This window comes from Salvelinus fontinalis, chromosome 17, assembly GCF_029448725.1.
Source record: "Salvelinus fontinalis isolate EN_2023a chromosome 17, ASM2944872v1, whole genome shotgun sequence".
NCBI lineage: Eukaryota > Metazoa > Chordata > Actinopteri > Salmoniformes > Salmonidae > Salvelinus > Salvelinus fontinalis.
In genome coordinates, this window is record NC_074681.1 from 24051855 (window position 1) to 24075520 (window position 23666).

General features: G+C 41.6%; 2 protein-coding genes across 5 annotated transcripts; both read right to left on the bottom strand.

Annotated features, from left to right (window-relative positions):
• Positions 1–51: 51 nt before the first annotated feature.
• Positions 52–20523, bottom strand: LOC129814004 (mucin-12-like). Of its 4 annotated transcripts, none has more exons than XM_055866726.1 (13): positions 9790–10207; positions 8764–8817; positions 7669–8571; positions 7085–7543; positions 6028–6987; positions 5477–5878; positions 5045–5329; positions 4257–4910; positions 3936–4082; positions 3331–3801; positions 2665–3189; positions 2407–2580; positions 52–820 (listed from the first exon to the last, which is right to left on the bottom strand). In XM_055866726.1, exons 2-13 carry the CDS (start codon positions 8804–8806, stop codon positions 150–152), a joined length of 5694 nt encoding a protein of 1897 aa, XP_055722701.1. In that variant the 5' UTR covers positions 8807–8817; positions 9790–10207; the 3' UTR covers positions 52–149. The 4 variants fall into 4 exon arrangements, with proteins under 4 accessions (XP_055722701.1, XP_055722700.1, XP_055722703.1 ...); XM_055866725.1 differs by lacking the exon at positions 9790–10207 and adding an exon at positions 9433–9783; XM_055866728.1 differs by lacking the exons at positions 52–820; positions 2407–2580; positions 2665–3189; ... (5 more) ...; positions 6028–6987; positions 7085–7543 and adding exons at positions 10450–11319; positions 11427–11831; positions 11940–11993; ... (3 more) ...; positions 19583–19702; positions 19812–20523 and having other exon boundaries at positions 8538–8571; positions 9790–10217.
• A 545-nt stretch (positions 20524–21068) lies between these two features.
• LOC129814008 (uncharacterized protein DKFZp434B061-like) lies at positions 21069–23299 on the bottom strand. Its single transcript, XM_055866737.1, has 2 exons — positions 22312–23299; positions 21069–22176 (listed from the first exon to the last, which is right to left on the bottom strand). Exons 1-2 carry the CDS (start codon positions 23129–23131, stop codon positions 21689–21691), a joined length of 1308 nt encoding a protein of 435 aa, XP_055722712.1. The 5' UTR covers positions 23132–23299; the 3' UTR covers positions 21069–21688.
• Between the last annotated feature and the right edge of the window lie 367 nt (positions 23300–23666).

Here is a 23666-nt window from a genome sequence, read left to right on the forward strand (position 1 = left end):
AAGTCTCACTTAAAACATGTGTTTATTTAATGAAGAGGGAGAACGTTTTAAATGATATACACACATGTTTATTGATACTAGACAACAGTCCCCTACCAATTAAATGGGGCACTAGTTGGCCACCTCCCGGATCCTTCCTGGTCCTCTTTCTATGTGGGTTCAGAGGTGACAATGCGTATGAGAGCGGGGGAGTAAACAGTGTTTCCTTCATCACTGATGACCTGCAGGGACTGGGCCTGACCGTCCCGACCGGAACCTCCGCTAACCATCTCCATTGGAACGGAGAAGGACAGGTACCCCGGGGGGTCGTCCGCCCTGACCACAGCAGATCTCGACCTGGAAAACATTGCGGTCGGAACACTACGAGCGCTCTGGCTCAGGGACACCTGGTTGCAATCGAGGAACAGGAAGTTGTTGGGGATGCTGATCTCCAGATTGAGCATAGTTGGATGCTGGGGTGGAGGGCGGAGGGTTGATCTCTGTGACCTGGGTGTGAAGGCCCTTCTTGGGTACATTGGGAAAGGTGGTGGCTGGGGCTGTTGTCTGGGTCGGCCACACCAGGACTGGGGGTCAGACTGCTGAGGGGAAGGGGACCTCTCTGCCAATAACACATGTCCAGACCCAAAGTTGCGAATGAAAGCACTTCCATTGAACGGAGGCTGGGAGATAGTGTTAGTGGACAGTGTGCCCTCCTCCGTCTCATTGGCCAAGTGGTACAGTGTCCAGACCTGATTGGTAAAATTCTCGAAGGCAGGCTGAACATCAGGAGTGACACGTCCTGCTCCAATAGGAACGCTATGCGAGGGTGGGCCATGATAATCTAAAATGACAATAGAATGCAACAAAGTTCAAAATGTCAAAATCCACACATACAAAGAATTCAGAAAGTATTAATACCCCTTGATTTATTCAATTTTTTTTGTGTTACAGCCTAAATTCAAAATTGATTAAATATGATTTTTTTTCTCACCCATCTACACACAATATCCCATAATAAGAAAGTGAAAACATGTTTTCAGACATTTTTGCAAATGTATTGAAAATCAAATACAGAAATATCTGTATTCACAACTCTGAGTCAATACAAGTTACAATCACGTTTGGCAGCAATTACATTTGTGAGTCTTTCTAGTTAAGTCTCTAAGAGCTTTGCACACCTGGATTGTACAATATTTGCACATTTAAAAAAAATATTCTTCAAGCTCTGTGTCAAGTTGGTTGTTGATCATTGCTAGACAGCCATTTTCAAGTCTTGCCATAGATTTTCAAGATGATTTAAGTCAAAACTGTAACTAGGAACTCAGGAACATTCAATGTCATATTGGTAAGTAACTCCAGTGTATAGTTGGCCTTGTCTTTTAGGTTACTGTCCTGCTGAAAAGTGGATTTGTCTCCCAGTGTCTGTTGGAAAGAAGAACCAGGTTTTCCTCTAGGTTAGCGCTATTCCATTTCTTATTATCCTAAAAAAACACCCTAGTCCTTGCCGATGACAAGCATACCCATAACATGATGCAGCCACCACCATGCTTGAAAATGTGAAGAGTGACACTCAGTGAGGTGATGAATTTGCCCCAAACGTAATGCTTTGTATTGAGGACATAAAGTTAATTTCTTAGACAATTTTTTGCAGTTTTACTTTAGTGTCTTATTGCAAACAGGATGCATGTTTTGGAATATTTGTATTCTGTACACGCTTGATTGTTTTCACTGTCATTTAGGTTAGTAATGTGGAGTAACTACAATGTTGTTGATTAATCCTGTTTTCTCCTATCACAGCCATTAAACTCAGTAACTGTTTCCTTCCTCTCCGGCAACGGAGTAGGGAGAACGCCTGTATGTATTGATACACCATCCAAAGTGTAATTAATAACCACACCATGCTCAAAGTGATATTCAATGTCTGCTTTGTTTTTTTTTACCCCTCTACCTCCTTGGTCTTTGTGCTTGAATCTGTGTTTGAAATTCACTGCTCGACTGAGGGTCTTACAGATAATTGTATGTGTGGGGTACAGGGATGAGTTAGTCATTCAAAAATCATGTTAAATACTATTATTGCACACACAGTCCATGCAACTTATTATATGACTTGTTAAGCACATTTTTACCGCTGAACTTATTTAGGCTTGACATAACAAAGGGGATGAATACTAATTGACTTAAGGCATTTTAGCTTTTCATTTTTAATTAATTTGTAAAAATGTGTAAAAACATAATTCCACTTTGACGTTATGGGGTATTGTGTGTAGGCCAGTGACAAACAATCAGAATTTAATATATTTTATAGTCAAACTGTAACACAACAAAATGTGGAAAAAGTTGAGGGGTGTGAATACTTTGGCATTGGAGGGGAAATCCCCAAATGTCTTCAAAACAATTATTAAAGTTGAATTCTGAGGGGAAATATACCTGGTCCAGTCTGCACACTCTGTGACTGTGTGTTTTGAGGCCCAACCATATTGGGTAGAGAAACTCCTAGAGAAATTCCAAGTTGCAGGATCTGCACTTCTGTAGGGTGGGCAGTCACCTCTTCATGAAGGCGGACTGAAGTTCCTGAAACTTGTGTACTGTTGTCCAATAATCCTATGAGATTGGGAAGAGAAATCTTTAGAAAATATTTTGGTTTTCTTGCTAATATTTCTGTAATGTATTAATCTTGATACTTGCCTGATTCAAAATATGTTTGTGTTTCTGCTGCTCTCCTTGCACTCTCCTTTCTACTGGGTATCCTGACTGTATCCTGAGCTGTTTCCATTGCTGCAGTGTGAGAGGGAGCTTGTGCAGTGATGTCACTCATTGGTGTTTTCACCTGGTCAGACTCCATGTCCAAGACCTCAAGACAAAGGCCTTCAGCAATGGATGGTCTGTACAAAACTGCCACATCAGAAAGGACTCTTGTCTTAGATGTTGCCAAAGGAGCTGTGAAAGAGACTTGTTGAGTTGTGTGACTCTCTGTTGTTTCTGCTGTTCTCTCCACACTCTCTTCTCTGTATACTGCTTTAACTGTTGCTTTTTCAGAGGAAGCACTTTCTAACAAACTATTTCTTGAAGATCTTGAAACTGCAGGTGAAATTCTTTCAACAGAAGCAGATAGACACATCAGTAGCTCCTCTATTGATGCTGCAGATGGAATCCCGGGCAGACTGGATTGTGGTGCAATGTCTGTACAAGACAGAGATTCACCAACTTGAGCTGTGGATGAAGATACAAATAATAAAATGTCATTTAGCAGACGCTTTTATCTAAAGAGACTTACAGTCATGCGTGCATACATTTGTCACATACTGTAAACATTTCAACCAAACTGTTTGTAGACAATTCTACAAATTGTACCTGATAGAAGAGATGTTTGTGGAGAAAATCTTGGAGAAACTCTTGCAGAAGTTATAGGAGAAACTCTGAGAGATGTCTGTCTCTCTGGTGTCTCTGCTGTTCTCCCCACACTCTCCTCTCTACTGGGTATCCTGACTGAGGACACTCTCTGTGCTGCATCAACTAGTTCTGTTACAGAGAAAGCTCTTCCTAATAAATCATTTTCAAAATATCGTATGACTGTTTCAGAAGGAGCTGTTTCTGAAGATGTTCTTGAAACTGCTGGTGAAATTATACCAACAGAAGCAGATGGAGACAACAGTAGCTCCTCCATTGATGGTGCAGAGGGATGCCTGTCCGGACTGGATTGTGAAGAAACTCTTTGAGAAACTTTGGGAAATGTGTATCTGTCTATTGATGGATCAGAGGGAATCCTAGGCAGACTGGATTGTGGAGAAATGTCTGTACCAGACAGAGATTCACCAACGTGAGCTGTGGATGCAGATACAAAATTAGGCACATACTGTAAACATTTTGCCTTACAAGTTTTGCAATTTTTTCCTCAAAATGTCTTATTAGTAACTTATTAGTAGAGCATTCCTCAGAAATATGGATGACAATTGTACCCGATGTACGAGAGGTTTGTGGAAAAACTCTTGGAGAAGCTCTTGGTGATACTCTGGGAGATGTGTGTCTCTCTGGTGTCTCTGCTGTTCTCCCCACACTCTCCTCTCTACTGGGTATGCTGACGGAGGAGGCCGAACCCTGATTCTCTAAAATGACAATATAATGCAACATCAAAGTTGAAACTTTCAATTTCAAACATATATTGAAAAAAATTAATATATAGAAATGGATTTAACACAATAAAACAAGAAATTGGCACAATGTAACATTGTGTATTCAATTATTAAAGCTGAATTCCTGTATTATAATGGAATATTTACCTGGTATTTTAGTCGGCATAATCTGTGACACATCTTTGAAACACACTGGCCCAACCACATTGGCTGCAGAAATTCCTAGAGACATTACTAGAGAAACTCCACTCTTGGCTGGAGATACTCTGCCAACAGCAGCAGATGGAGACACCAGTAGCTCTTCCATTGATGGTGCTGATTGAATCCTGGCCAGACTGGATTGTGGAGAAACTCTGGGAGAAATTCTGGGAGACATTCTAGGAGAAACTCTGGGAGATGTGCATCTCTCTGGTGTTCTCCCCACACTCTCCTCTCTACTGGGTATCCTGACTGAGGACACTCTCTGTGCTGCATCAACTAGTTCTGTTTTAGAGAGAGCTCTTCCTGATAAAACGCTTTCAGAATACCTTATGACTGTTTCAGAAGGAGCTCTTTCTGACAAACTACTTCTTAAAGATCGTCTTGAAACTACTGTAGAAATTCTATCAACAGAAGCAGATGGAGACAACAGTAGCTCCTCCATTGATGGTGCAGAGGGAATCCTGGCCAGACTGGATTGTGGAGAAACTCGTTGAGAAACTCTGGGAGATGTGTATCTGTCCATTGATGGTTCAGAGGGGATCCTAGGCAGACTGGATTGTGGAGAAATGTCTGTACCAGACAGAGATTCACCAACGTGAGCTGTGGATGCAGATAAAATGTATACATTACATGCCTGATTTTGTATCTTACAAGTTTTGCTCCTTTTACCTAAAAAATGCTGTATTAGTAGCTTATTATTAGAGCATTCTTTAGTGTATGGATGACAATTGTACCTGATACAAGAGAGGTTTGTGGAGAAACTCTTGGAGAAGCTCCAGGGGATGTGTGTCTCTCTGGTGTCTCTGCTGTTCTCCCCACACTCTCCTCTCTACTGGGTATCCTGACTGAGGACACTCTTTCAGAACCGGCTGGTGACATTGCCCACTGAGAATACAATGGAGACGCCAGTAGCTCCTCCATTGACAGTGTTTTGTCTATCTGAGCTGGTTCTTTTGCACCACCACTGAGAGACACAGAGGGAACCCTGGCCAAACTGGACTTAGATGCCAAGCCTGTAGCTGTTGGAGTAACATCAACATGGGTTGTGAAAAGACAGACCAGATTACATTATATGAGTATGCTGTGGTATTTTAAAATTAATTTCACCCAGACTACTAACATGACAACTAACCTTATATTTCATTCAAGATATTTGAAAACTGTACCTGAGCTCCAGGATGTTTGTAGAGGAACTTTAGGAGGTACTCTGGAAGATGTGTGTCTGCCTAATGCTGTTTCTGAGGGAGCTTTTTCTGCCGATTCACTTTGTGAACATCTATCAGACACTGCTGGTGAAATGCCTCCAACAGCAGCTGAAGACCCTGGTAGGTCTACCATTGATGGTGGTTTATATGTCTCATCCATATACAACAGTTCTCTAGAAGCTGATTCTGCTGCTCTTTCACCAGTAGAGGCAGAAATGCCATCCCCAGAAGGAGTTGGAGGAACAATCTCCCCCATAGATAGTGTTGTATAAGTCTCCTCCATATTAAAGATGACTTCCAAAGAGCCTGACTCTGTTAGACAATCACTCAGAGGGGGCTCTGGCTTAGATGACAAGCCTGTAGCTGTTGGAGTAACGTCAGCATGAGTTGAGGAAATCCAGTTTTTTTTTTGTCTGTTGTGATGCTATCCTGACATTTTCTTAAACATTTTACCCAAATTAGTGACATGGACCTTATTAGTAGTATATCACAGAGTTGGATGAATACTGTACCTGACTCTGAAAATGTCTGTGGAGATACTCTGGGAGATGTGTGTCTCTCTGGTGTCTCTGCTGTTCTCCCCACACTCTCCTCTCTACTGGGTATCCTGACTGAGGACACGCTCTGTGCTGCATCAACTAGTTCTGTTTCAGAGAAAGCGCTCCCTGATAAACCACTTTCAGAATATCTTACCCCCTCCACTGCTGTTTCTGAGGGAGCTCTTTTTGACAAAGTACCTCTTGAAGATCTTGCAGACACTGCTGGTGAAAACGCATCAACAGAAGTTGGTAAAACCAGTAGCTCATCCATTGATGGTGCAGAGTGCATCACTCTGGGCGCTGAGTCCATTACTGCTGTTTCAGAGGAAGCTCTTTCTGGTAAGTCACTAGCAGGACATATTGCAGACACTGCTGGTGAAGCCTCACCCACAAAGTCAAGTGCAGTTGGTGACTCTGATAGCACTGCTGCTCCCAAAACTACTGTTTCAAAGGGAATTCTTTCTGATACATTACTGGCAGAACACCTTGCAGACACTGCTGGTGTAATCTCCCTAACAGAGATTGCTTCTCCCTCTACTGCTGTTTCAGAGGGAGCTCTTTCAGTGATGTCACCTTCTGAGCGTCTTGCTGAGGCAGTAGAGAATTCCTCTACAGCTGAAAGCAAGTGAGAGAGATCCTTATAAGAGAGAGTGTTAAGAGACTGAGACACAACCACAGGGTTGGATGAGGCCAATTCAGAGATTTCCATCCCTGAGCATTGTAATTTTTGGTTCACAATGTCTAAAGCCTTGAGGGCTACTTTATCCACGAAGGATGCTGATGTCTGCAGAAGCTCCTCCCAGGCCAGGTCTATGCTGGGTGAAGTAATAGGAGAGATATTTTCTGAGTGGGCCAATTGGACTGCTTTCTTCACTGAAGCAGAGTGAGTGGTAATTACACACCAGTCCTCTTCTTCAAACATCACTGGAGAGTCTATAAAACACAGAAATTACTTTTAAAATCAACAGAGAATACAGAACATCTATAATGCATTTTCTTTCATTTTTCAGAACTGTGAAATGTTCGTTACCTGACACAAAAGATGCTTGTGGAGATACTCTGGGAGATGTGTGTCTCTCTGGTGTATCTGGTGTTCTCCCCACACTCTCCTGTCTACTGGATATCCTGACTAAGGACACTCTGTGTGCTGCACCAACTATTTCTGGCTCAGAGAAAGCTCTTCCTGATAAAACACTTTTGGAATATATTGCAGACACCTCTGGTGAAATTCTACCAACTGAAGCAGTTGAAGAGACCAGTAGGTCCTCTGTTGATGGTAATGTGTAAGTCTCCTCCACATTAGAAAATACTTCTTTGCAGGCTGGTTCTGCTGCTCTCTCACCAGTAGAGACAGAGGAAACACTGGCCAGACTGGATTTAGGTGAAATAGTTGCTGCTGCCTCTCTCTCACCACAAGGTGCAGAGGAAACCCTGGCAAGGCTGGAGGTGGATGGCTTGTATGTAGCCTTCAGATATTCAGGAGAATGAGCTGTGAGGACAGAGAGGATGCAATTGCAAAGGATTTAAACATTACTATACATCTTGTAATACATTGTCCCTAAACAGTTTGTATCAAACTGGCAATACATTTTTGAGTATAGATTAATATTATACCTGACAGAAGAGATATTTGTGGAGATGTGTATATCTTTAGTGTCTCTGCTGTTCTCCCCACACTCTCCTCTCTACTGGGTATCCTGACTGAGGACACTGTCCGTGCTGCGCCGACTCCCACTATCTCTGAGGAGGATACTTTCTCTGTGTTTGCCTGCTGCAAAGCTGCAGCTGAAGCCACCATCTTAATGGACGGCGAGCCAGACACCACATTCTCCAGTAAGAATTCTCTGCTTCTCATCAACTGATCCACTGTTTCCTCAGCAGCTAAAGAGATATTACTCAAGGCAGACGGCGTGCAGGGCAGGTTCTCCACTGAGGGCACTTGGTGGAACACCACCACATCAGACATCACCTCTGTTGTGTCATTCACCCCAATCTTAACAACCTCACCAACCGAAGGAATCCTAGTCAAACTACCTCGGGGAGATACACCTGAATATGGACGACTGTCGCTTCGGAAGACAATGGTCTCCTGAAGGTTCGCAGAGTGGACGATGATGACGTCATCGGTTGGAGCGCTGATCAAGACTTGAGAGTGGTTGGCCTCCAGTAGACTGTCCAATGATGGAGCTCTCTGGAACACGACTGACTGCACAGCAGAGCCTGGCCGGGCCTGGGCCTCCTCTTCCACAGCTGGGCTGGGTTGACCTCCAAGGTCGGTTGGGCTGGACTGAGGTCCATCTCCAGGGTGGGCTCTATGGTGGGTTTCTCCAGGGAGACTGCTCAGAGTCTGAACCTGCTTATCTGGCCCACCCATGGGCTCGCTGGAGGGGACCTTGAACCCCTGGGCCGACCTTGGATTGGTCCTCTGGCTGACTGACAGGGTCTCCTCAGCCAGGCAGCAGTCTATGGCAGCTTGTGGCACTGGGCATACTATCCCGTCTTTGACGTAATTTGCCTCTATTGAATGAATAATAATTCCATAAATTGTGAGCCATGTGTGTGAAACATTCAACTGTATATATTTGAAAGCATTTTATGTGCGGGTTGATTTTAAACATTGGGCTTTAATGAAATTGTTAAATGCAATGAATGTGCAATGACAATGCTAAAGATAACATTGCGCACTATGACTGGCTGAATATTCCTTACCCCGTATCTCCTGGTACAGATGTGTAACATCCTTGGTATCCATCAAAGGAAAACCTGAAGCAAAAGAAAATAGAGTTAATTGCCTGTTCCACTTTAAAGAGATAGCCTTTAACATGTTAGAATGAGCTTGGAGACTATAGGCCTAGCCTACATGAATTCAAAATGTAGCTAAAATCCGCAGTTGAAACAATAACAAAGTGGTTGCCCCGCCTCTGTTTTGGTAAAAGGCTGAAGGATGGACTTGGAAAAATATAACCCTCTCAAAAATTCAGACAGAGCTATGGATGCAAGGTCTGACCATCCATGATATTACAATGATAGTTTTAAGCATGTTTTGAGGCTATCCAGTGTTTGTTCACATTTACACTGTGTACAAACATTGGAGTAAAACACGCTTATATTTGGGGTTCTGATGGGGTATGACAGTTTAACTAAGCTCATGAGGCATGTATGGTCTTCAAAAATCAATGGGTAGACCTATATATCATGAATTTATAAATCCAAAAATGGATGTAGCAACTAAGGATTCCAGCTTTAAATGTTATTAGGGTCTACTAAAAAAACGGTTCGGCTACTTCAAATAACTTGTGTGTTGGTAAACATCAACTACTTTTAGGTTTTTTGCAAACACTGTATATGACTGCATCTACATCAGTCCACACCACTCACGTTCTCTAAATTCCAACAGCTCAACGCAATAGGAGGCAATAAATTCCGGTATCTGCCTTGGTCCCTCAATTAATATGGCTCTGCAAAGACATTCTAGCCAACTCTTCAGCCCGTATGGGATGATGATGGTCAACGGGGGCTTGAAGTGTGGCGTATTCCTGGAAGCCATCTGGGAAAATGTCGTTGATGGTTTAGCTGCAGTGGTTGTTTACCTGATAATCAGACAGGCTACCCTGCTCAGCCTAGTGTACACTGTCTGTACAATCAAATGGATGCAGCCAATGTAATTGGTTAAGACTTTTATCAAGTCAGATTATTCGAAATTGATTCATATTTTTTAGATTAGTAAAAACATACCTTTGCAGATAGGCGTAACTCCTCTTGAGCCACATCGAGGACTACAATATTGGATTGATTAAAATCCATGATATAAAATTCCGCGGCTGCGTGACGTCACAATGATACTAACCTCATAAAAATGTATTGGACAAATTGAAAAGGAAAGTAACATTTGCGTATTTTGTGCAGCCTAGATTTCAACAATATTATAATCCATTTCAGCAAAATTAAATATTCAACATGCCACGACATATCAGCAGTAGAAAATGCTTACGTAATTACGCATAATAAAGCACAGTCGTTCTCACTGGCACTCTTTTAAGCATACAACACTTATTTTCAGTTCTACAATAATGATAATTAAAAACTAATCTGCAAAATACTTTATTGATCATAAAAATCGATGATAAAGTTGTAGGACTTTGCGTTCAGTCTGTCTGGGCATTCTGTAAAGAGAAAAATAATAGCAGTTTAGCCACCGGAGAAATCTTTATTCTGATTAACAATATTCTGTGTCTACAAATTCATATATCCATGACGAAGACTTTCCACTAGTTTAATTATACTACCAATTAACAAAAGCTTCAAGGCAAAATTGTATCAAACTGAAGACTTAATAAGATTAAATTCAATCAAAAAATGTGCAGCTATCCATTCACAGAATAACTAGTTCCAAACCTGTCCCTTATGCGGATGGGAACGGGCTATTCTGGTTCTGCGTGGTCAATGGAACAACCCTCCTAGTCGGGGCGCTGCATGGGCGCTGAGCCGGGGCATCCCTTCTCTGCAGTCCAATGGGGCACGGCACAGGGGCATACAGGGACCTTAGTGCACCGGCAGGGACTGGTCCATGGATGGCGTCACCCCCACACTGTCCTCGATGTCCACCATGATAGGAGGCCTGGGTGGCGGGCTCTGGCCCATAGCTAGAGCTGTCACTCACGTTGCAGGAAGTGCAGTTGAGACGTCTGGATGTGGGTAGGCACTCGCTCCTGCAGCCAGGCACACCTGTGGCCATCCTGGGTCTCTGCTTGGGCCTGTAGTAAAGGGAGCCAAAGTAGTTGGCGAGGACAGGCACAGGGATGTACCGTGAGAAAGGGCTCTGCACTCCATAGGGGCAGGAGGGCCCCATGGTTGGAGCCACTTGAATGCAGCTTGCAGAAGGGCTGAGGTGCTGGTGAGTGCACTGCGGCACTGGCAGTGGAGTGGCATGGTGGCACTGGGGCAGCACTGGCTGACCAGGGGGACGATATACCACTCTGCCATATCGCTGGCATCTGCAGGACGGCTGCACATATTGGCCAGACATGAGGTCCAAATAATAAGGATGAAAGCCTGGGAGGTAGGGTGGTGGTGGAGGGTATGTCGGGTAATTCTGGGGAAATCTGGGGTAGCAGGGTATCACTGTGGGCATGGGGGCACAGGCATACCCCCCCTCCTGGCTGGTGGGTGTGTAATGCTGGGGAACACAGGCCTGTCCAGAAATACTAGCCTCGCAGCTGCTGCTGGCCAATATCTCTGCTGAGCCAGGTTTGACTTGTGAAGCAACTGTGGGGAAAACAGTGGGAGGGAGAGGAACACATTAGATCCCTAGTGCAAAGCAGATTTGATTTTACCATACATAGTTGGGCCTAAGAATCTTAGAGCACACATACCTTCACCAGTCTTGTTCTCAGTGGATGCCAGACCTGCTACTGCCGTGGAGGATGACAGTGCCACATGTTGGGTGTTGGCGTTATTGTTGGTTGGTTGAAAAGGGCTTGATGATGTTGTGGGGACAATGTTGCCAACCAGTGCCCCTAGCTCCATAGCTGCAGCCCCCAGGGTTTGGTTCACCTGCTGGTCCATGGCGGATGGAGGTGTAATATTGTTCACTTGTTCTCCACATAGGCTAGTGGTGGTTGAGTACCGTCTGTTGATCTGTCTCTCACTACTGCCTAGTATTTGCAGGTCCTGAGAGGTGATCTCCAGGGCATTAAAAGTCACATCCTCCTTAGAGGTCACTTTGTATCCATACTTCAACATTTCCTCTTCATAGGCATTGTCACAGAGTCTCTCGGCTGGGGGGGGGGGGGGGGGAGAAATGTTTGGGAATGTGACTGCAAAAGTATGTGTTTTGTTTGCATCAACGACTATAGGAATACAGGGTGCATCATCTGTGGACTTACCTCTATGTTTATGAAATTCTTTCACCAGCTTGTTTGGTGAATAGGTCGGTATTTCTGCATTACAAAACAAAATGAAATCTTGTTCAGATGTATTTCTACAGAACGCTTAACACATGATAAAATGCACTGTACACTACGTAATCAGTCATATTTTTGTCTCTGTGGGACCATGGTGAGCTAATATACCATCTCTGTATTTCCGCAGTTCCATACAGTAGTACATGGCAAATAGCCCTAGGTCAGTTGGCCTCTTCCTTAGGTATGCTCGACTGAAGCCTGACAGAATGGTTATCAGGCCGTTTGGGATGAGAGGTTTGACGTGTTTAGACATGACCGTGTGGCGGACTGTAACAAGAAGAAACGCAAAGTAAATGCAACATCGCATTAAAGTAGCAACGGATTAGCCTGGGTACAAATCTGTGTAGCTAACATTCCACTCCTTGTTCTCCGTATCATGACAGTTTAGCATATGAGTGGAATGATAGCTAGCTAAACAGACTTGTACTGTGACTACCCAGACTAGCAATTGATCGCCCATGAGGCAGATTCATTCAACTGATCATGGCTCTGTAGCAAAATATAACAATCGAGACATATGAAAACTTACCTTGAATTTTCAAATTGTAAATTTGTCTGTCGATCTATGAGAGTAGGATCAGTTTACATGTTATTGGTCATAGCGGCTCATTTTGAGTTGTCTGAGTTGTCGACTTTCGTTGCTATCGCGGACCTACCAATGTTCTGAAGTAACTAAGTCATAATGGTTGGAATGGAATGGCCTTTCGCTACATTAGAATTCATATTACAAGAAGCTCTGAAGTTCTCAAATGTTATAATTTACGGATAAATATATATTTTAAAAATGAAAAAAAACATAAATCCATAAAATAATTAATCAAATAGCCAGGCAATCAATTACCTTTATAAAATCAGTTATGAACCGTTGAGACATTTTGTTTCAGTGGCGGATGAAGAAAAACTAAAAGCACTGGCAGAAATCTGCACTAGACAGCAGCCAAAAAATCGTCCTAGCACATCACTCCACTAGCTAAATAGGCCCTGTCCCTGGTGCTGATTTCTTCGCAAGTAATATAACACCACCGCTTTTCCCACGGTTGTCAATTATTAATACTTTGTTTTTTGACAAATGATCTAAACCTAGATTGTTAACTTAGGCTTATAACAAAATTATTTAGTATTTTACAGTCAAACTTGCAAATGTAAAGCATAAAAAAAGCCTACTTGAGAAAAGTGTTATTTTCACAACTGAATAGAGGGGAAACAAATCTGGAAATGTTTATTTTATGCAAATTTAAGTTGTCATGTTACTGTTTACAAATAAATACACCCAATTAATTGAAAAACAAACAGAAAAGTTAAGTCTTCAGATGAATTGCATTTATTATTTATTTTTAGATGCACTGTTGTAAAGTGGCTGTTCCACTGGATGTCATACGGTGAATGCACCAATTTGTAAGTCGCTCTGGATAAGAGCGTCTGCTAAATGACTTAAATGTAAATGTAAATGTATTACAAGAGTTCAATGCGGATGGAAAAACTGAAATTTGATCCATCACTTATCTTGGTTAACTTCTTCATCCCCCACACTCTGTCCTGTTTTGGAAGAAAATGTATAAATAAAGTTACCATGACGACAAAATAACATACTACAATACTGTAATCAATGCACTCAAAAAAAATAGTATTCACGTAGATCTTCTTTTGCATGAGGACAGCATAGCATTACATTTCTTTACCTTTTATGCTGATTCTAAAAGACCATTCCATGTGGGCGGGTGAAGTTGTCGGGCGTGTGTCTGTCCTCTCCGCGACCTCATCTGCACCAGGTCTGCATGGGTTGATAGCCTGTATGAACGGAGGGGAATAGACTACGTCTCCATCGTCGGTTGTGATCTGCAGGAACTGCGGTCGACAGCTCCACTCTGCTCCGCAGAAACTGTCAATTGGCACTGAGAAGGACAGGAAACCAGTACAGCGTCCCTTGCTGACCACACAACTCTCTTGATCTGCTGGCTTTCTCTCTTGGGAAGAAGCTATGTCCGAGGTTCCGGATGAACGTTCCACAAGGAGATAGTTGGGGATTTTGATTTGCTGAGTGTCGGGAGTGTCTAATTTACTGACAGTCTGCGCAGTCTGGCCTGAATGTTCCTGTGTCGGTCCACCCGTGAGTTGACCTGAGTCTAGACCTGAGTCTAGACCTGAATAGTTGGAGGTCCTCTTTGACAACACGACATGCTCTGGACCAACACTTTCGATGTCTGCACGACCAATGAACGATGCCTGGGACAACACAGGCAAAGACAAGTTTCCTGTCTCCTGAGCGAGGTGATAAAGGGTCCAGACTTTGCTGATAGAGCTTTCCCGAGCAGGGAACATATCTGGAGTTATGCATCCTTCTCCAACGGGGACACCCTGGAAGTTCTGCTGCTCCTCCGTTGCTGAAATAGGAAGATGGTAATAGATCACATGAATCATGGTGCTCCCAAAACAAACCCCACCACAGCAAGGTTATGTTATGCTAAGAGTGTATGATAGAACAATCAAAATAACATATTTTACATACTAGGTGCATTCATAAATTCCCTCTGGCTTTCGTCTTAGTGTGCTAGAGCGTAGGGGGGTCTGTAAAAAAAGTTTGGCCCGTGCTGCAGATGGCTACAATGTTCCGCTATTACAGGACTATTAATGGCCCAGTGCACTACTTTTGTGAGATGTATATATACACAGTACCAGTCAAGTTTGAACACACCTACTCATTCAAGGGTTTTTCTTTATTTTTACTATGTTCTACATTGTAGAATAATAGTGAAGACATCAAAACTATGAAATAATAAATCTGGAATTGTGTAGTAACCAAAAAGGTGATGAACAAATCTAAATACATTGCATATTTTTCTATTCTTCAAATGACAACTTTGCACACTCTGGCATTCTCTCTAGCTTCATAATGAATGCTTTTCCAACAGTCTTGAAGGAGTTCCCACATATGCTGAGCACTTGTTGGCCTCCCACTGATCTTTCTATTCTGGTTAGAGCCAGTTGGTGCTGTTCTGTGAAGGGAGTTGCACATGGCGTTGTACGAGATCTTCAGTTTCTTGGCAATTTCTCGCATGGAATAGCCTTCATTTCTCAGAACAAGAATAGACTGACGAGTTTCAGAAATAAGTTATTTGTCTCTGGCCATTTTGAGCCTGTAATCAAACCCACAAATGCTGATGCCCCAGATACTCAACTAGTCTAAAGAAGGCCAGTTTTATTGCTTCTTTAATCAGAACAACAGTTTTCAGCTGTGCTAACATACTTGCAAAAAGGGTTTTCTAATGATCAATTAGCCTTTTAAAATTATAAACTTGGATCAGTTAACACAACATGACATTTGAACACAGGAGTGATGGTTGCTGATAATGGGCCTCTGTGCACCTATGTAGATATTCCATCAAAATCTGCTGTTTCCAGCTACAATAGTCATTTACAACATTAACAATGTCTACACTTTATTTCTGATCAATTTGATGTTATTTTAAATGGACAAAAAAAATGACATTTCTAAGTGACCCCAAACCTTTGAATGGTAGTCTATATATATACTGTATATATATATTAGCATGGGTATTGAATGATACCAGAGGGTGGATAACAAAAAAAAGCACTAATATAAGAAGTGGACGGTACATGTTTTGTTTTTGGGCTGAATGTATACATTATGATTTGCCTCTGAACTGTATGTGAACTCCTCTGCAATCTACTGGCACTAACCATTAAAAACTAGGACTTCAACCAGGCTGTCCCTGTGCTATTTGCTCTCTTTCTCTCTTAAACTGCTAGCACAAAGCCGAAGTGAACATTTGGTTTTTAACAAAAGAAAAAATAAAATAACTGGCCCAAATCAGCTCTACATAATTCAGCAGGGAGGTGTGCAACTATCACACATTATACTAGTGGATAAACTACATCACCTACATAGGTATTATCATATCTCTTTCAATTCACATTCCTTGCAGAAATAAGTATTTACAAAACTTTTAAAACATCCAAAGTCAGTGGTCTTAGAGGGGTATTTATACTTTCAAATACATGTTTTATGTGAATGGATGTGGATGAAAGAATTCTGCAAGTGTTTTAATGTCCTAGTTTAATCTTTTTTTCTTTACCTCCAACTCTATACATCCAAGTGAGCCTATGAGGACCTTGGGGTTCAGATTTACCATTATACCCATTGATCAAACGTATAACAGACAGACACTGCACAAAATGAGTTGTTTGTGATATCTACACTCAGTTGCCACTTTATTAGGTTCACCACCCTATTCACGAAAATACATTGCTCCTACATACACCAAGTCCAGTGGTCTTGGCTTGCTAGACACTAAAGCATGAAGAGAAGTATTCAGGTATTCTGTTACTGTTTGTTTGAACTTTAGAATGTGCAAAATGACAGCACAGTCTGGATGGTCTTTTGTAACTCAGAAAAGTTACAAAACTTGTATTGACTGTAATAAACTCCAACTGGACTTAAACAGTCTATCTCCTTTTCCAGTTTCATCAACAGTTTTGAATTCACACTGTTCCAGATGCAAAGGTGTTGTACCTAATAAAGTGACCACTGAATCTGTAGACTTTCCAGAATGTGTTCTGAGAATACCCGGGGTATTAAACATTTGGCTGTAAGTGTTGAACAGTTGAATCTATTACATCAGGAGATGGTACCATTCAGCTTGTCTGGGGATGACAAAGAAGGACTTCAACAAAGCCAAAAAAGAAAATGATTGGAAGAGACCTCTTTCTGTTAAATTAGAGGTGTATAAATAAATGACTGTTGTGCCTTGTAACTACTTTAAAATGTGGATCTGTTGCACTAAAAATGCAAACATTGATTTAGGATACAATTAAAGATTGTAAACATTGTACAACTTTATGTGAACAATGTCTAACTTCATATAGAACAAATTGAACTTGAAATTAAAATTTCTTTAAAGTTGTTGCAAATAAATGCATATTTTCACTTTTTTTCTGCGACAATCACTAAATTAGTTATTGATTTTGTCACGCCCTGACCATCGAGAGCCTTTTTATTCTCTATTTTGGTTATGTCGGGGTGTGACTAGGGTGGGTAATCTAGGTTGTTTCATTTCTATGTTGGCCTGGTATGGTTCCCAATCAGAGGTAGCTGTTTAGCGTTGTCTCTGATTTGGGATCATATTTAGGCAGCCATTTCTCCACTGTTTTTTTTGTGGGATCTTGTTTATGTGTAGTTGCCTGTGAGCACTCCATAGCGTCACGTGTAGTTTATTTCTTTATTATTTTGTTGTGCGGTTCACTTATGATAAAAATGTCGAACCGATTTCACGCTGCGCTTTGGTCCGAATGTTCTTACGACGATCTTGACAGATTTCTTCATCTTTAAATGCAATATTGGAGATTTTATGTATTTCTACCAAATCAAAACTTAAATTTCTACTCAAAGCAAAGATTGTAAAAGTATACTGGACATTTATAGAAAAATCATACCTAGTTTGATGATTATGCCATAATCAGTGAAAACGTTATTGATTTATATAAAACAAAAGGTTGTAAAAGTATGCTAGCATTTATAGAATAAATCATATCTAGTTTGATGATTCTGTGACAAACAGTGAATTAGTTATGGATTTTTACATTTTGAAATGGATTTTGGCGAATGTCGAATGAATGTCTGTTGAATATCTGTTGAATGTCCGAATGTGTGAATATAAAACCAACTTTACCTCGGTATGTAAGATAGGCAACAGCATTAAGAACGGGCGGGGGGTTGGAAAGGAGAAGTCCATATTTTCCTATAGGAGCAGGCATATCTTAACAGCTGGCTATATACAGTACATCCTGACAAAATACACCATATGAGTGGCCTGCTAATGTACCTTTCTGGACATTCTAAACTGTCGAGAATAGACACAAACGGATCCAAATAGTTGCATAATCAGGCCTAGGATGTAGGCCTATGCAGTTATTTTGGCATGAAACAAAAGAGGAGTTTGACTACCAAGGTAAAATGTGTTATATATTGGATATTCGGTGGATATTCGGTTTGTATTTTTGGTATTTATTATTATTTCTGCTTTCAATCTTCAATTGCTCTAAGACAAAGCGTGCCATGATTATGAAAATTATATATTCTGAATCACCAGAGGATGCACAGAAATACACAGCTTTTAAAAAATGTACATTTCGTTGTTTTTTATATATAATTGTCATAGTGTACGTTTCTTTGTGTAAGATCTATTGAAGATTGACAGCAAAACAAAAGAAGACATTTCCCAAAAAATAAAAGCAGTGGATTTTATCCAATATACATTTTTTTTTACCTAGGTCATTTGGGAGGTTATTCAAAATTAGCCTACGTCACTGCAGTTTATAGCCTATGGACAACAATTGTGTACGCACTTGATAACAATAATAAATTCCTCATTGCACTGTGTTGTTGTAGCACAGATAGGCTATAATAATTTTCTTCTCTAAAACCGTAGACCTAGGCCTACTTATAAATAGTGGAGCTTTGTCTGCCCAGGGATCATAGAGTGCAGGCTGGATCTGCCATTCATAACTGTTAACTTTTTTTCTTGCACTTTGACAGGTACATATGTAGCCTACAGTCCTAAAACAGTATTTACACTGAACAGAAATATAAACTCAACATGCAACAATTTCAAAGACTTTACCGAGTTACAGTTCATATAAGGAAATCAGTCAATTGAAATAAATGCTTCGGTTGTACAAACCCACAGTTCCATTAGTTGTCTCTAAAACAACGTTGGAGGCAGCTTATGGTAGAGAAATTAACATTCAATTCTCTGGCAACAGCTCTGGTGGACATTCCTGAAGTCAGCATGCCAATTGCAAGCTCCCTCAAAACTTGAGACATCTGTGGCACTAAAGTGGCCTTTTATTGTCCCCAGCACAAGGTGCACCTGTGTAATGATCATGCTGTTTAATCAGATTCTTGATATGCCACACCTGTCAGGTGGATGGATAATCTTGGCAAAGAAGAAATGTTCACTAACAAGGATGTAAAAAATTTGTGCACAAAACTTGAGATAAATACGCTTTTTGTGCAATGGAACATTTCGGATATCTTTTTTTTCAGCTCACGAAACATGGGACCAACATTTTACATTTGTGCTTATATTTTTGTTCAGTGTATTTCAATTGACCGATTTCCTTATATGAACTAACTCAGTAAATTATTTTAAATTGTTGCATGTTGCATATATATTTTTGTTCAGTGTAGTTATTGTTATATTTATTGGCTTACCTCTGACACAACACAACTAACGTTATTATCACAACAGAGCTAGCTAACATTAGTGGACTTGAATTACATAAATATAAATTATACTTATACTCAAATAATTCAAATAATTTACTCTCGCAAGCTTGCGACAAGCACGCTACAGTAGGGAAGTAAAGCAGAAGTCAAATCCATCACTTCTGTTGTTAGGCTGTGCCCATAGCAACGTTCGAAAATGAGGTGGATAGAAAATACATGTTTCAGAGGTGTCAATAATAAAATATCAATGATCCTAGGAAATATCATACGGTACGTTTTTAGGGCCAGTAATCTTTTATCTTATCAGATATATAATAACCTGTTAGGCTCAACATTCGTTTGATGTTGGGTTGTGGGGCTGTCTGGGACCTTTGCTTCATCAACTGGGACAGTTGGACGTGGGACACTTCTCTCACTCCGGTAGCAGACTTAGACCCATCTGAAATAGACAACATGCAGAGGCCATTAATGTATCACCTCAACATAGTTTACAATGCCCTCACCAAACACAAAGTACTGTCCCTTGCAATGTGAACTGCGAGCCTTACCCAATCTGTTCTTCAGTGGGTCTGACTTGGCAAGTCTCTTGATCAGGTGGTTCCTCTCAGCGACAGCCATCTTGATCAGGTTAGCAGGTTTGGTTCGGTTCTGCTGACGGCCCTCTGCAGTATGAACTGGCAAGAGGAACTGAGGTGTGGGGACTCTTGGGAAAGACTCCTCTGGTGTCTTGGTGGTTAGTTCCACCTGGACAGACTCCTCCTCTGGTGTCTGGGTGGCTGATTCTTCCTGGATCATCTGTGGTGTCTCTGGCCCAGGACAGGGTGGAGCATTGGTAGTGTCTTCAGGCTGGGGTTTGGAAGTTACCTCCACATTTGATGTTTCGACATTCTCTTCTGTTTCAACACTCTCTTGAGGATTTTCAAATGTTAATGCCGCTTCATGTGGTGGACAAGCCAATCTTGATATTGGTGCATTCTCTACATGTTGAGTACTGACCAATTCTGGTATTGGTGCATTCTCTACATGTTGAGGACTGACCAATTCTGTTATTGGTGCATTCTCTACATGTTGAGGACTGACAAATTCTGCTATTGCTGCATTCTCTACATTTTGAGTACTGACCAATTCTGTTATTGCTGCATTCTCTACATGTTGAGGACTGACCAAGTCGGATGATTTGCTGGTTTCTATGTTGTCTTGTTTGACCCACTCTGCTACTTCAGTAACATTCTCAGCAGGATTCTGATGTTCCATGGCAGCACCGTCTGTAGTGAGAAAACATAACACGTTTTAGGATTCTGATGCTCCATGGCAGCGTCGCCTGGTAATGAGAAAAACATAACACATTTTAGGATTCTGATGCTCCATGGCAGCACCGCCTTGTAGTGAGAAAACATAATACATTTTAGGAATCATACATAGAAAGACTCATGTATATGTACTACATAAGCTATAAAAAATAAAGTTGCACACTCCATATATAAACTCACAGTAATTTATTGGGTAAATCGCCAACGTTTCGGCATCAAAGTGCCTTCTTCAGTAATGCTGAAACGTTGGTGATTTACCCAATAATTTACTGGGAGTTTATATGTGGAATGTGCAACTCTTTTTTTTATATCTTATGTGGTACATATACATGAGTCTAGTTTTTCTGTGTATAATTCCTAAAATGTATTATGTTTTCCCACTACAAGGCGGTGCTGCCATGGAACATCAGAATCCTAAAATGTATTATGTTTTCCCACTACAAGGCGGTGCTGCCATGGAACATCAGAATCCTAAAATGTATTATGTTTTCCCACTACAAGGCGGTGCTGCCATGGAACATCAGAATCCTAAAACATGTTATGTTCGCCGTTAGTCAGCACCTCCACATAAAATAATTTTCTCTGGGTGTGTGCCAGCTCATGTTTTTTATATGTATATGTACCCCAACAGATAAATGGAATTTGATCATATCAGATTATAGTACAAAGAATAGAATAGATAACGAGCTGAGTAATTTTTCCATATCCAAAATTACCAGGCAGAGGAGAGGCTGAGGGTAACGTTCGGGAGGACGCTGGTCCCTCTTCAGTTTGTGTAGATCCATGCAATGCTAGTCTTTCATCAGTTTGTGCAGTTCCATGGAATGCTGAAACTTCAGTTTGTGTAGTTCTGTGGGTTGCTGGTCTCTTCTCAGTTTGTGTAGTTCTATGCAATGCTGAAAGTTCAGTTTGTGCAGTTCCATGGAATGCTGAAACTTCAGTTTGTGTAGTTCCATGTGAAGCTTGTCTCTCCTCAGTTTGTGTAATTCCATTGGTCAAGTTGTGAAAGGAAATGCATGCTTATAACAATAATATCAATTGTAAGGCTTAAGCCATGGTTCATTCCAATATCTATAAACACACTATAATATCAACATAGACCCCCATCAAATCAATCAATGTAAGAGTTGATTAAAGTACATCATCTCACCAAACTTGAAATCTTCTGAATGCAGAGTTGAGGTTGTCAGTAATCTTTCAGATGTCTCCGGATTAGTCACCTGATCATCAATCATTGCAGAAGATGCTTGTGGAGATACTCTGGGAGATGTGTGTTTTTCTGGTGTCTCTGCTGTTCTCCCTACTACTGTTTCAGAAGAAGCTCTTTCCGACAAACTACTTCTTGAAGATCTTGAAACTGCTGGTGAAATTCTACCAACAGAAGCAGATGGACACACCAGTAGTTCCTCCATTGATGGTGCAGGGGGAATCCCCGACTGACTGGATTGTGGAGAAACTCTTTGAGAAACGGGGTGTCTGTCCATTGATGGTGCAGGGGGAATCCCTGACTGACTGGATTGTGGAGAAACTCTTTGAGAAGCGGGGTGTCTGTCCATTGATGGTGCAGGGGGAATCCTAGGCAGCCTGGATTCACCAACAGGAGCTGTGGATGCAGATACAAAATTTGCCGCATACTGTATACATTTCACCTTAGAAGTTTTGCCAATTTTTACCTAAAACATTTCTTATTAGTAGCTTATTAGTCGCTCATTCTTCAGTGTATGGATGACAGTTGTACCTGATACAAGAGAAGTTTGTGGAGAAGCTCTTGGTGATACTCTGGGAGATGTGTGTCTCTCTGGTGTCTCTGCTGTTCTCCCCACACTCTCCTCTCTACTGGGTATCCTGACTGAGGACACTCTCTGTGCTGCATCAACTAGTTCTGTTACAGCTTTTGCAGTAATATCACTTCCCGAACATTCAGGGGAAACAACTGAAGTTTGCTTCATAGGTGATGTTGACTGAGGCAGCTCTTTATAGGAAGGGGCCTTCCGAGGAATAATCACATCAGATATCTTGTCCACAGCCAGATCCTCAAAGCTGCTTGTTGAATTTCTCATCTGACCAGATGATTCTACCTCTGAGGCTGCTGAGAAAAAGACCTGAACAGACTGAGTGCCAGACATTTTCTCCTGCGAGGGAAATGCGTCACTGCTTGAGGATATATCCTCATCAGTCACAGTCTCCACAGCAGCAACAGAGGGGAGTTCCCCCATGGACGGTGGGTGAGGCAGGTCCTCAAACAAGGGAACCTTATAAAACATGACCACACTAGACACTCCCTCTGGTTCCTCCCATTCCTCATCACCAGGGACAGGACTAGGAGCAGGGTACAGGTCACATGTTGTGTGGGATCCGTTGGATGAAGGCAAGGCTTTGCTGTGGAAGATGAGCGTCTCAGGGAGACACTCGGAGTGAACTATAATCACATGCTCGGACGGAGCCCTGGAAGTACGGATCAGCACAGTGTTCTCAACGTCGACCACGCCGCTGACTGACGGATCTTTCTGGTACACAGCAGACTGGACCACTGAACTGCTGACCGCATTATCCTCCATGGCCTGGTGGCCAGGCTCCTCACAGTGTACATGGCTTGATGATGTATCAGATGCAGACAGACCTGGTGCTGCGTTGTCTCGTTCCTCAGATATTTTGTGAGAGCATTCACTCAAAACAGATTCTGCCAGACCAGTGAAGGAGATGGTTTCCTGGTAGTCATTAGTGTGACCTCCTACCAAACACAACACAACCCCACCCCCACCAGAGAGATGGGAGTTAGAAAACACATCTCATTACATTACCAATCTATTGCATATTTTCAGTGGAATTATGGAATATTATGGAAAGTGTAGGGTATACATTTTGGTATTTTGGACTTGTGGAACAAGGAAGGACTTACCCCTTAAATCTCTGAAGATGTATGAGAGCTCTTGAATATCAAGATTTGGATGTTCTGCACAATAAACCATAACTAATTACATGTAATTCAACTGCACAGATAAATGTTTATGTAGCTTAGAGTTCATATGAATATACTAAACATTGTTTGGGGAATTTGTTAATGAAGTGTGAATTAATTTTCCTATAAGCACT

Excerpts from the sequence above, each read along its gene's own strand:
- LOC129814004 (XM_055866725.1), bottom strand. The coding sequence starts at position 9,601 with ATGGCTTCCAGGAATACGCCACACTTCAAGCCCCCGTTGACCATCATC. Across the intron at positions 8,818-9,432 it reads GCTGTTGGAATTTAGAGAAC|GTTTTCCTTTGATGGATACC; the intron begins GTGAGTGGTGTG and ends CTTTTGCTTCAG. Across the intron at positions 3,802-3,935 it reads ACAAACCTCTCGTACATCGG|CTCACGTTGGTGAATCTCTG; the intron begins GTACAATTGTCA and ends CTGCATCCACAG.
- LOC129814008 (XM_055866737.1), bottom strand. The coding sequence starts at position 23,131 with ATGGAGGATAATGCGGTCAGCAGTTCAGTGGTCCAGTCTGCTGTGTAC. Across the intron at positions 22,177-22,311 it reads ACAAACTTCTCTTGTATCAG|CTCCTGTTGGTGAATCCAGG; the intron begins GTACAACTGTCA and ends CTGCATCCACAG.